This window comes from Azolla caroliniana, unplaced genomic scaffold (genome assembly GCF_043228905.1).
Source record: "Azolla caroliniana isolate FFs.n. ecotype wild unplaced genomic scaffold, voAzoCaro1.0.p SCAF_6, whole genome shotgun sequence".
Classification (NCBI taxonomy): Eukaryota; Viridiplantae; Streptophyta; class Polypodiopsida; order Salviniales; family Salviniaceae; genus Azolla; species Azolla caroliniana.
In genome coordinates, this window is record NW_028230441.1 from 2,065,758 (window position 1) to 2,078,149 (window position 12,392).

Below are 12,392 nucleotides of genomic sequence, written 5' to 3' on the forward strand. Positions count from 1 at the left end.
AAACCCGAATTTTCTTTATTTGATTGAATGCCCCCCCCCCATCCTCCTCCTCGTAGGCTTTCTTTTATTTCAGCACATGCCCTCCTATGTTTTTATTTACCCCCCCTCATGATGTGAACTCAATTGTCGGCTCTTTCTCTCTCTCCCTCAAGAACTCAATGTGATGTGATTTTAAAGAGGCAAATACCCTGGTGTTTTTGTTTATGTTCCCCAATGCCCGTGCTCTGTGTTTGCTCCATCTCCTCGATTGCCCTTGTTTAGTTTGTGCACTCTCTCAAGGAATTAGATTATGCTAGTTTTGAGACATTGTATGGTTGGTTCATCCTTTTTGTTTTCTTTTTATTTCAAGAAATGCCCTTTTTCTTCTCATTATCTCCCTCCATGCCCTTCATGGCCCCACTCTTTGAAGGAATCAAATGTGTTATTTGTGTAAATTATGTAGTCAATTCTTCTTCTTTTTTCTCTTTTCTCTGTTTTCACAAAAGTCGTTATGTTTTTGTTATCACCTTTGTTTGTGTGATCCCCTAAGATACCCTTAGTCAACCTACTCTCTTGAGGAATTTAATGTGCTATTTTTACACACATATATGGACAAATCATCCTCATTTTCTTAGTTTTCTATATTTCAACCAATATGTTTTCTTTGTCTCCTTGGATGTTATAATTTGTATGGTTGATTCATCTTTTTTCATTGTCTTTGCTTTATTCTAGAAAATGCCCTTATGTTTTCATTACCTCCCCGAATACTCTTGGTCAACTTGCTCAATGCTCTCTTCAGATGCTAAATGTGTAACTTCAGCTATTATAATATCTATTCATGTCCCTTTTCTTTGCTTTATTATATCATAAAGTGACCCTATATTTTCATTATCTTTCTCTCATCAAATGCCATTAACCAACTCTCCCTCTCTATCTCTCTCTATATTCATGGGAAACAAGCTAAAAGATCCAAAAGACACATAAAAGCAATTTTTTGTGTTCCAGTTAGATGCAATATATGAAAAAGTGGTTTGGTAGATGGGATGCAACACATTTGCTTCATGACGCATCACTAGATTCCTCTGTAAATGAGGCCTTTTTGCAACGCCAATGTATCATGACATGGGGAAAATGTGGAGGCTCACGCTTCACACATTATACTACACATGTTGCACCTAACTACAAAACCATATTCTTCCCATAACGGGGAAACTGTACACATCGATACATGTTAGAGCCCATTCCGTTGGCTTCCATTCGAACCATTACTTCCATGCGACTTAACTCACATGCATTGCAATGTGAGACAATACGTTGGGGGACAAGTGATGAGAGTGGTTGACTATGCACACTTTGCCCTAACCAAGTATGAGACCGTATCACACTTTGATACAATGTTGTGTCTTTGATCATATTCGACCATGCTTTCCACGCATCTTCAACCAAGCCCAATCTTTGCACGAATTTCTCTCACAACCACAATGTGCACTCTCAATTGCAACATTCATTGGTAAAGTTCTTGAACATCGAGTGTCACTACTCACTTTCACATGTATCACGTGAAATGTTATATTTTGGGTCTCATAGGTCATATTTGACCTCTGAAGACGATAATAGAATCCATCTATCTCTCTCTTGGGCATTATGTGTTGTATGAGTAATTATCTATTTTTTCTCAATCTTGAAGGATTGATACATTCAACAAAAAAACATCAAATAGGATAATCATGGGAAAGAAGTAATCATTAGAAGTTTTAGTTTCCAAGTTATTCATTGTCATATTTTCATGATTTCATAAACATACTTCTAGTTCCAATCATTATTCGTGTGGCAAAGGTAAATAGGACATATGATTCCCTGCTTCTCAAGCTTTACATCCATGCACCAATTACAGATGCATATGGTTCAACTTAACAAACTCTATTGGCTAGGATGTACAACCAACGTCTAACTTAAATGTAGTAGTAGGTCCAATGTAAAATCAAATTGTTGAAAACTTGAACATAATAGTGTATTGATGTGAGTATGTGTCTCGTTATATTGTCAATGTTATCATTTGTTTTTATTGGGATTTAGTTTCATACAAATAAACAAAATCCCTTACTATATGTATTGGGACCATAGATATTTTTATTGTGAAATCACACTTCATGTGCAAATGAGATATTGGATCCTTTCAAGCTATGGCATTTGCACAACAACTAAAAATGCCAAGAACCAATCAAATAGGGTTTAACGTTCAAAAGGTCCAAATGAACAACAAAGTACACACACATGGGGTCTAGAAAAAACGAATTGACACTTTGCATTTGGTTGTGTGTGGCCTCATAAGTGTTTGTTGTTTTTAAATTACCTATGTTTATTGCTTGATGCGTCGACCTTCTCCTAGCGAGACAACCTTTAAAGGAACTCAGAGATATTGAAATAGATACGCTTACTTATTTGCAAAATCACTATACATGCAAGTCCAAACTTGAGGCTCTTAATCAATTGAAAGTGGAGATTAAGCATGAGTTTATAGATTTTCAAAAGCAATACACTAGTTTAGAGAGAGACAGAGAAAGCAAGACAAAGACAAAGAGAGACTGTGTGTGTGTGAGGGAGCAACAACTTAACATGCCAAATTGGATTGATTTAACATTTAATCCAATTCACTTCTAGTTAAGGTTGATAGATACTAATGGTTGTTTCTGATCGATTGAATCTAAGGTGGTGGTATTTTCTAGTTAGCATGCCCATTTTAATTCAAAACACCAATCACAATTTAAGTCTTATATTGATAATCAAGTCATTGTCGATTTCTATATGGACATGGATTAGTAATTAAAGAACTTCAATTTATGAATCTCATTTCTAATATTATATGGTTAACCTTACTTTGTCATGTTGTTGGTTGCCTCAACTTTGACCAATATGAAAGGTAGCTTTACAAATGAGCAAACACACAATTTTTTAGTTTCTCACACATATACACATACAAAGGTAATAATGTCCTCCTCATAGCTCTTATCGCAAGGTAGAAATGTGAACTAGTCAGACCAACTGCTTAGGTGAGAAATTCCTTGTGTTTATGGATGTGAGTTACAATGGGAGCCGAGTCCATGGGGCAACACCCTTTGGCTTGAGCTCTTTAGATGGAAAGGATGAATGGTTTTCGGGTATTTTCGATTAACAACATGTTATTTGTTATAGAGACCCGGGGGATTGGGGGAGGGTTGACAGTGCCCCTCACACAAACACATCACATTGTCGAAGTATTCAGTTATCCTCATATAATTGATATACTAACCACGAAAGCCAAGAATGAGAAAAGCATGCGCTTCTTTTTCTTTTGTGAACATTGTAGTAAGGAAAGCATGATGCTTTTTTTTTTTCCTTTCTTTCTTTCTTGTTACTGTTTGTAAAAAAGCATACCATTACTCACTTTTCTCTCTGGACTTGCTTTTTTCTTGTTATTCCTGTATAAACATGACTTCAAATACCCTGTTTCTTGTCAACTCATTTTTACTCATTGCGCCTTCTTCTTCTTCTTCTTCTTCTTCTTCTTCTTCTTCAATCCTAGTGAAAGCATGAGCTCTCCAGTGCTCTCTGAATCATGAAGATGTCCCAAGTAAGTATAGTCCACCCTTTCCCAACTCATACATTCCTCTGATTTTATGTCCTCACAAACGGAGCAAAAACAAGCCTGATGTTATCCATTATCTCTTTATAATGCCCTTTACTTGTGAAGATCAACAATAGGATCTATCAAACCCTAAACCCTAATTACATGATGCTATGATCCATATAACACAGTATGGCAAATTATGTTTCTACAATCTTCTGGCTTTTCTTGTACACTTTTTAGATCACTTATCCCTCCTTACTCAAAACAAATCTCCCATGGCTGCTGGTTCATCATCTTTCTTCACTCTTAACATTGTGTTGGCTTTATTATCGACTTCCTTTTCCTCTGCACAAAGCTCAAGCTACATAACTCGGGATAACCACCTTATTGCATGTGGGAGCACAAGTGAAGCTATCGACTCCGATGGCCGAAAGTGGGTGGGTGATGCATCACCTTCCGCTCTACACTACCTAACCAAAAGTAATACATCAGTGGGAGCATCTACTACTATGCAAAACCCTAATCTTCCTAGCGTAGTTCCCTTTCTCAGTGCTAGAATCTTCACATCCCAAGCATCATATACCTTCCCAGTGACACCAGGGAGGCATTGGCTTCGCCTCTATTTCTACCCTTTTTCCTATATGGACTATGATCCGAACAATGCGATCGTGAGTGTCCAGTTCAAATCTTACTCTCTCATCAATAACATGAGCATTGTGCGAGAAATGCAAGCCCTTAATTACTACTTCATCATGAAGGAATATTCTATCAATGTGACCTCGTCCCAATTCACGGTGAACTTCATTCCAGGTAAAGCTAAGGATGCATTTGCTATGGTGAATGGGATAGAATTAATGTCGATGCCAGATGATCTATTTCATGATACAATGAAAGATGTTGATTTACAACTTATCACATCTTTCCCCATGAGTAGCTCTATATTGGAAACTATGCATAGGGTGAACATGGGTGGCCAATCTATAAAAGCGATCGATGATGATTTGTCTAGGAACTGGGTCAATGATATGCGCTATATTCCTACGGCAGCAACAGGGGTTACAGACTCCACAACACACTCTATTGTTTATGAAGATTTGAATGGTTATATTGCTCCTCAAGAAGTTTACCGGACAGCCCGAACTATGACGAATGATAATAATGTGAATATGAACTTCAATCTGACATGGAGGTTTCGAGTAGTACCTGGATTCACCTATTATGTTCGGCTCCATTTCTGCGAATTTGAAAAGGCATTGATAAATGAGAGAGTTTTTGACGTCTTTATCAATGCACAAGTTGCTGAAACAACCTTTGATGTGATTGCAAAGGCAATGGTGGAATACAATACTAAAGCATCTGAATACTATGCTCTCGTGGTGGACTATGCCACCAACATTCCAAGATCTGAAGCATGGGATGGTAGCGAGATTACCCTCGCACTTCATCCGAATAATAGCACCAAGCCATATAGGCTTGATGCAATATTGAATGGTTTGGAAATATTCAAGATGAATGATTCTACTGGTAACTTGCAAGGACCTCCTCCACTTCCTCCCCTCGAGGCAAGTAGGCCCATGGTTCGGTCACATTCTTCTTATACCTCACATGTACGAGGAGGCTTTAAAAATGCAATGCTTATCGGAGGAGTTGGAATAGGAGCTGTGTTATTTGTAGCATTGTGTATTGTGTGTATCTATGCTCGGAAAAAGAAGAGCTTGAACTCATCACCAATATGGCTTACTCTACCTCCTCCAACCGGAGGTAATTCTGCTTCCTTGATTAGCAAGAGCTCCGATCCCAAGAGTGGAGCTGGAAGCTATGCATCCTCGACACCCTCCAACTTAAGCCGATACTTCACTTTCGTTGAGATTTTGGGTATAACAAACAACTTTGATGATAAGAGAGTCTTAGGGGTAGGAGGATTTGGTAAAGTCTATGAAGGAAAGCTTGATGATGGGACAAAAGTCGCCGTGAAGCGCGCAAACCCGACCTCTGAACAAGGTGTTACCGAGTTCCAAACGGAGATAGAGATGTTATCGAAGCTTCGGCATAAGCATCTTGTTTCGCTGGTCGGCTACTGCGAAGAGAATGGGGAAATGATTCTTGTCTATGATTGCATGGCCAATGGGCCTCTGAGAGGCCATCTTTATGGTACGAATCGACCCCCTCTGTCCTGGAAACAAAGGCTTGATATATGCATTGGAGCAGCCCGTGGCATTCACTATTTGCACACTGGGGCAACACAAAGCATCATACATAGGGATGTGAAGAGTACAAATATACTTCTCGATGAGAAGCTTGTTGCCAAAGTATCGGATTTCGGGTTATCTAAAATTGGGCCTACGCTCGATCGAAGCCATGTGAGCACAGCTGTGAAAGGAAGCTTTGGGTATCTAGATCCAGAGTATTTCCGAAGGCAGCTCCTAACCGAGAAGTCTGATGTATACTCATTTGGAGTGCTATTGATGGAGGTTTTGTGTGCTAGGCCAGTGATCAATCCTAGCTTACCTAGAGAAAATATCAACCTTGCTGAATGGGCTATGAAGTGGCAAAGGTTAGGGTGTTTATACGAGATTATTGATCCATATCTCAAGGAGAAAATCAATCGAGAATCATTGAAGAAATTTGCTGAAACGGCTGAAAAGTGTCTCAAGGATGTGGGTCATGAGAGACCCACTATGGGGGATGTGCTTTGGAACTTGGAATATGCTTTACAACTCCATGAGTATTCGATGGAGAAAGCTCTTGATGAGAGCAATCCTCAAGTTATGGAAATATCGCTTCACATACAAATGAGCGATTTCGACGACAGTTCCGAAGAAGTCAAGGACAAAAACAGCTCCGATCAGAGTCGTGGTAGTATCACTAGAAGAACTCAGAATCTGATGAGCGACGAAGAAGAAAAAGAAGATGATTCAGATGATACTTCCACAAGTGCTGTGTTCTCCCAAAGAATCAATCCCCAAGGAAGGTAATAGACACTAATAAATCCTCAAGAAAGTTAGTTGACACTCTATATTGTGAATGAGTCAAGAGGGTCAATATAGCAATTTACTCTCGAAGAGTCAAGCTGGTCAAAATGGCATTTGGTTGTCAAACATTCGGGATGGTCAAGATGCCACTTCGGTACTTCAAGGGAAGAAGATACTTTATTGTGAAAGAGTCATATTTCAAGGAAGATGAGGGGGGTTCATCTTCAAAACATGTCAAGAAGAGTCAATCCTCGAGGAGCACTTTTACTATGAAAGAGTCAGTAGTCAAGGAGAATAAGAAGACATTTTTACTCTCAATCCTCGTCTTCCGGAAGAATCAATCCGGGTATTACATACACATACATGTACAACGGATGATACACACATATACACGTACATGTACAATTTTACAGTTGTTGAGACATCCAAATACACACTCAACAAAAACATAGAGAAAGATTGGTAGTTACTTGTGTTGCTACAATTTGCTAAACCTTCTATCAAACCTCATGGGGTTGTTGTCTAAATTTCTATTTTGTTTGTGCATTGTATTGCTCATTTGACAATGGCAATGGAATTTGTAAACCAATGAGTTGTGTTTGATTGTTGCCTTAATTCTTTATATGTCATATGTGGATCTTGGCATGTTTGAGACTTGGAAAATCTTGATTGGTATATAATTTCTCAAAAAAATAAGCATCCTTTTAGTATTTACAACAAAAACTGTTGTCATTCAATACCATAAGCATTTGAAGTCTTGTTTAGAGGATCCCTCTAATGGCACAATCAAGCAACATGGCCCCAATTATGAGTTTGATGAGTTTGGTATTATTTGTTTTTATAACCAAAATCATGGCACGCTTATGCTTTCTCTTTATGACCAATTGGTCCTCTCCTCTTTATATTTATCAAATAGGCATGTAGTGCAAGCTATGGTGCAACCTAAAATACATGATTTTTGCATTGGCTTATGTAGAATGGTCAATGCCTTAGTTTAAATAACGTTGAATAATGCAATGAGGACATTCCTTGGTTGCAATTTAAACCACTAAGTAATGTACAATGTTATGTGATCTCATGTGGCAACAATCTTGATGCAATGAAATAAAATAGATATTGAATGATACATTGATATGAAGCTACACTAGAGTAACATGGATGGAGGAGATTTAATAATTTCCTTGAGATGAGGAGCATCACAAATGTTGGGGATTGATAAAAACCTACTCATTCGATGTGATATATTGGTCCTGACTCCTAGCACAAGGGATTGCATGAATGCTCAAGACACTCGGAGGGAAACCGTTACGCTAATATGAAGAGTATTGTTGACTATTTCCGTTAATATTAACCCCATAGTACAAGTGCACCCTAAAAACAACAATGATGATGATGATGAAATTTTCCTTTGTAAACATGGTCTCTCTATGATGTGCAATATATTCACAAGAGTATTCTCCATTAATGCCTTTATTTTCGTCAAATGTTATGAAGCTTTTGTTATTTCCTCGATCACTCAGGATTGGCTTCCTAAGAGAGGGCTAAGGGGGAATACATGACTATATATGCTCCAATAGAATGCATAATCGAGGAAAATGGGACAAACGAGACCATGTTATATCCTCGAATACTCTCTGTTTTTCAAGGTGAGCTCAATAAAATAACATGTAGTGAAAAATCAATCCATTTTCTCGACAAGATAATGAGCCCGCATCAATAGTAACCAACAGAGAACACATGCCAAAACGTCGGGGTTCTTTCTAAAATCGAAGAGCAATGCTGCATTTGGAGAATGAGTAAGTAATGACACAATACATACACATGTCAATGGCTCATGTAAATAAATGTATAGAAGAACGCTACGGGGGGATATCGTTGGAATAAGTTTTCTAATTTGACTTAATATAATCTCGAATATACCCTCGCAATATGTACATATGTACACATATAACATGCATATTTATATTTATATTTATCGATGATAAAATCGTAGAAAGTTCTAGACACACACACATCCGTTCACGCCCGCACATACATTATTCACTTACACAGAGCAGACAAGGAAGCAACGCCATGGCTGCCCTATCTGCTGCGTCAATTTTTACTTCTAACACTCTCTCCTCGACTTTCTTACCTCCTACTTCCCTGTCTGTCTCTGCCACACGATTCTCGTCAGCTCGAGGTAAGATTCTTAACGTAATTCCTTCTTATGGTAAGAACGTTCTTCAGATGCCTGCTTCCTTTCTCTCCTTGGTAACAAATTACAATATTCTTCACATGAATGTCTTTCTTCTCTATTTTTCATTTAGTATATTTTGTCTTTCACTAGGTGTGTATAAAGCATAATCATGTAGATATCATTTTTCTCTTGGTAGACTTTTTTTCTTAGAGAGGAATTGTAAGATTTTTTTCTTCCCCTCAGAGCCCCCGCATTCTTCACCTCTTACTATGCACGTTTTCTTCTTCCTTCTTGTGTAACCTTCTTCAGGTTCATCTTTTTTTTTTCCATTTGCAAATATTCTTTTTTCTTTAATGGTATTTTTTTCCAGATACATGTTGTTCCCTTCAAGAAAATATTTTTCGATTGTTTCTGAGGCATTTCCTTTCTTGCAGTTCTGGAGAGGTCTCTAACATTGTCTTCTTCAAAGGCTTCTTCTTATCGATTGAATGGGATTCTTTCTGTTTCTGCCGTAGTAAAGGATGTTGACATTTCTAAGGTATTTAGCTCAACATTTCATCCACTCATCTATCCATCCATTTTTTCCTGTTGAGATTTCTTCTAGTAAGAGTACTGATGTCTCATCTCATTTTTCCTGGTGAATGTAATTGTAGTAAGAAAGAAAGAAAGTAATGTCTCAAAGATATTTAATTAGATCCGAGTTACTTCTCATTTTTGTGAACGAAAAAGCATATTAACATATATAGTATTAAGAAGATTAATTCTCCTGTTTTGTCCTCAGGTTGTGCCACAGGCAGATAGAGTCCTTGTAAAACTGGAGGAGCTTCCCGAGGTAACAACACTTTACTAGATTTTTATGCATAACCGTAAATTGAGCACATGCAGTTTAGAGAATTGTGTGAAATACTGTTTGTGGTCTTGCAGCTGAACTGGGAAAATGCCACTTTCATATATATCAATAATAAGATCAGTATTTAGTAATTTTCCTCCAAAAATCAATTTCTTTGCCATTCGTGAGGATATGATTTTGTACAATAAATTTTGTTTGAATATAGTAGAGTTTTGTATTTTACTCCCTATATATAAGTACCACCAAATAACCAGCAAGCTGAAACTGCAATGACATTTTAGTGAATTGAAGCACTGTTTTCCTGGATACTGTCACTATTTGTTTAAAGTTTTTAAAGCTCTTCCAAAACACATGCAGAGAAATCTTGCACATAATATTCTTTTTTTTCTTTTTTTTACCGTATTTTGCTTCCCTTAATAGTAGTAAATCCAACCAGAAACTGGTATTTTTGTTTCTAAGGACGCCATTCCTTTATTTTTAATCCTTAACCAAAAACCATATGTCTAGAGAAATGTAGCTCACTATATAAATGTTCGTGCTATTCACTTTTGGACATTAGTGTCCTAGTGATAAATTTGTGTTCTGATAATATTATTGTCGCTTCCAATGATGTGTTTACTTGATTTTCTCCATCACAAATGTAGCTCACTATATTAATGTTCGTGCTATTCACATTGGGACATTACTGTCCTAGTAATAAATTTGTGTTCTTATAATATTATGTTCGCTTCTAATGATGTGTTTGCTTGATCACTCTTAATAATTAGCTCAAGAAGGGATTTTTATCTGTATGTTTGGCACTGTATATTTTGTTCCCCCTATCACAAGAAAGGATATGCGTTTCAGTTTAATGAGATGTTTGTTTGCGATGGGAAAACAAGATTAATGATGAAAAATGGAAGCTTCATATTTACAAGGCTAAATTGTATATATGTGATAACCATCTCTCCTTGACATAGAAGTCTCATTAAATATGGGAGAAAAGAAACTAGCCAAGGTCATTGCAAAATTTTCAACATCTTTCCTTAAAGTGAGGTTTATTCTCTGCTAGTGGATATGAATTTATGCATTTGAATTATGTTCGCAGAAGTCTGTTGGTGGAGTATTGCTACCCAAGTCAGCTGTCAAGTTTGAGCACTATCTTTGTGGAGAGGTAAGACTTTCTAGGTGCACAGTTATTGTGGTGATGTACTGAGACTTTGATCTTCATATGTTCATGTGTAAATTGGGTAGATGACTTGATGGATCAATGCATGTTGAAGATTATTGATAATTGAGAGCATTATGTTTAAAATATTTTCACTAAGATATTTTGGATTAACCATCAGGTTGTATCTGTCGGTAAAGAAGCTGTATCAGTAAGCGCAGGTCAAAAGGTATGCCATAATATGACACCTGCCTGGAGCTACTTTAATCAAGCTGAATTAAATCTAACTCATGATTTATTCTTGTTTACCCTAGGTGCTTTTCTCTGATATGAATGCCTATGAGGTAAGTATAGCATGTGTGGTGGTCTTAAACATGTATCCTTGCTTCTTATCTTGGTTTTTCATTTGAGTACTTGGTTTCACTTTGTAGATAAATCTTGGGACGGTTGAGAAATTATGCTTTGTTAAAGCTGCAGATCTACTGGCTTTTGTAGAGTGAAAGCAGATGAAGCTTTATGAGTTGCAATTTTGATAATGTAGCAGTTTTTATTTAGCTTATAGTTGACACTCAGGAAATATTTAAAAGATTGGAGTCAGTGTCTGATGGTATTCAGGATTTCTGGCTTGTTTGTAATTTTCAATTCTTTTGATCAAAGAATATACCTTGCCATTCTCACTTTCTTCAAACTGTTCCAAGTTCTAGCTTTTCTACAGTGGGAAACTTGTGAGTTATTATGTAGTGATTTGCTTTCTTCATAGACAAGTTTTGAAGTGATAAGCAATAAATATCTCCCTTGTTCTTCAGTACCAACCTATATGGGAGTAGTTTGTCATTTTTTCTTACACGGTTTCTCTTGTTCTTCAGTACCATCTTAGTAGTGTTGTGTAGTTGATGATGTTAATTCGATATACATTCATTCTTTTATGATGTAGATTATGAACAGTACTTCGTCATAATCCATTCAGACATCTTTTGATCAAGTGAATCCACGAAATATTGGGTATTTTAATATCCTAACACAGCTCATTTGGCAATCCCTGGTAGTGTATCTATAAAAAATGAACAGCAATTAGGTTGGAATTTTGCTGCTTACAACTGTCCATCTTTCTCCAACTAAATAATTTTCTTATCCAACTCGTTATATTAACACTAACTATTATTAATATGATTTGTACTAACACTTAATAGTATTATCATAATTTGCCAGTAACAGAAGGGTGTGATGAAGAAGGTAGAATTGACTATATGAAAGTGTATGTAGATATAGACTAGTTCATATCCATAACCTTGGGAAGATAGAGTAGGCTGTGGCTATATGAAAGTATATATAGGTAGAGGCTCTCTAGCTTCCACTTGAGGTGTGAACCTCACTTTCTATTGCATAACCACCACAAGATTTTCAACTGTAAGAGTAGCCATTAATAGGTTGCTATATGGAAGTGTATGTAGATAGAGGCTAGTCCATATCCGTAACCTTGGAAAGATAGAGTAGGGTATGGCTATATGAAAGTATAAATTATAAGTAGCGGTTCTCTTGCTTCTAATTGTCCTATGACCCTCATATTCCATTGCATTGCAACCACAAGATTTTCTGCCTTTGTAGTAACCACTATTATGGTTTCATCCCTCTCTCTCTCTCTAACCACGGTTCTCCCA

The 12,392-nt window shown here is 37.1% G+C and overlaps 1 protein-coding gene and 1 pseudogene across 1 annotated transcript; both read left to right on the forward strand.

Moving 5' to 3' along the window:
* The first annotated feature begins 3,861 nt into the window (after positions 1-3,861).
* Positions 3,862-6,798, forward strand: LOC147862502 (receptor-like protein kinase FERONIA pseudogene; annotated as a pseudogene).
* Positions 6,799-8,551: 1,753 nt separating this feature from the next.
* On the forward strand, positions 8,552-11,542 carry LOC147862503 (10 kDa chaperonin 1, chloroplastic-like). Its single transcript, XM_087320986.1, has 7 exons — positions 8,552-8,740; positions 9,172-9,275; positions 9,519-9,569; positions 10,675-10,740; positions 10,916-10,963; positions 11,049-11,078; positions 11,166-11,542. The coding sequence occupies exons 1-7, from the start codon at positions 8,632-8,634 to the stop codon at positions 11,232-11,234; spliced, it is 477 nt and encodes a 158-aa protein (XP_087177112.1). The 5' UTR covers positions 8,552-8,631; the 3' UTR covers positions 11,235-11,542.
* The last annotated feature ends 850 nt before the right edge of the window (positions 11,543-12,392 follow it).

What these genes read in the sequence shown, in the direction of transcription:
- LOC147862503 (XM_087320986.1), top strand. Translation starts at nt 8,632, where the DNA reads ATGGCTGCCCTATCTGCTGCGTCAATTTTTACTTCTAACACTCTCTCC. An exon ending in CAGTAAGCGCAGGTCAAAAG is followed by an intron (nt 10,964 to 11,048) that starts GTATGCCATAAT and finishes TGTTTACCCTAG; the next exon opens with GTGCTTTTCTCTGATATGAA. An exon ending in CTGATATGAATGCCTATGAG is followed by an intron (nt 11,079 to 11,165) that starts GTAAGTATAGCA and finishes TTCACTTTGTAG; the next exon opens with ATAAATCTTGGGACGGTTGA.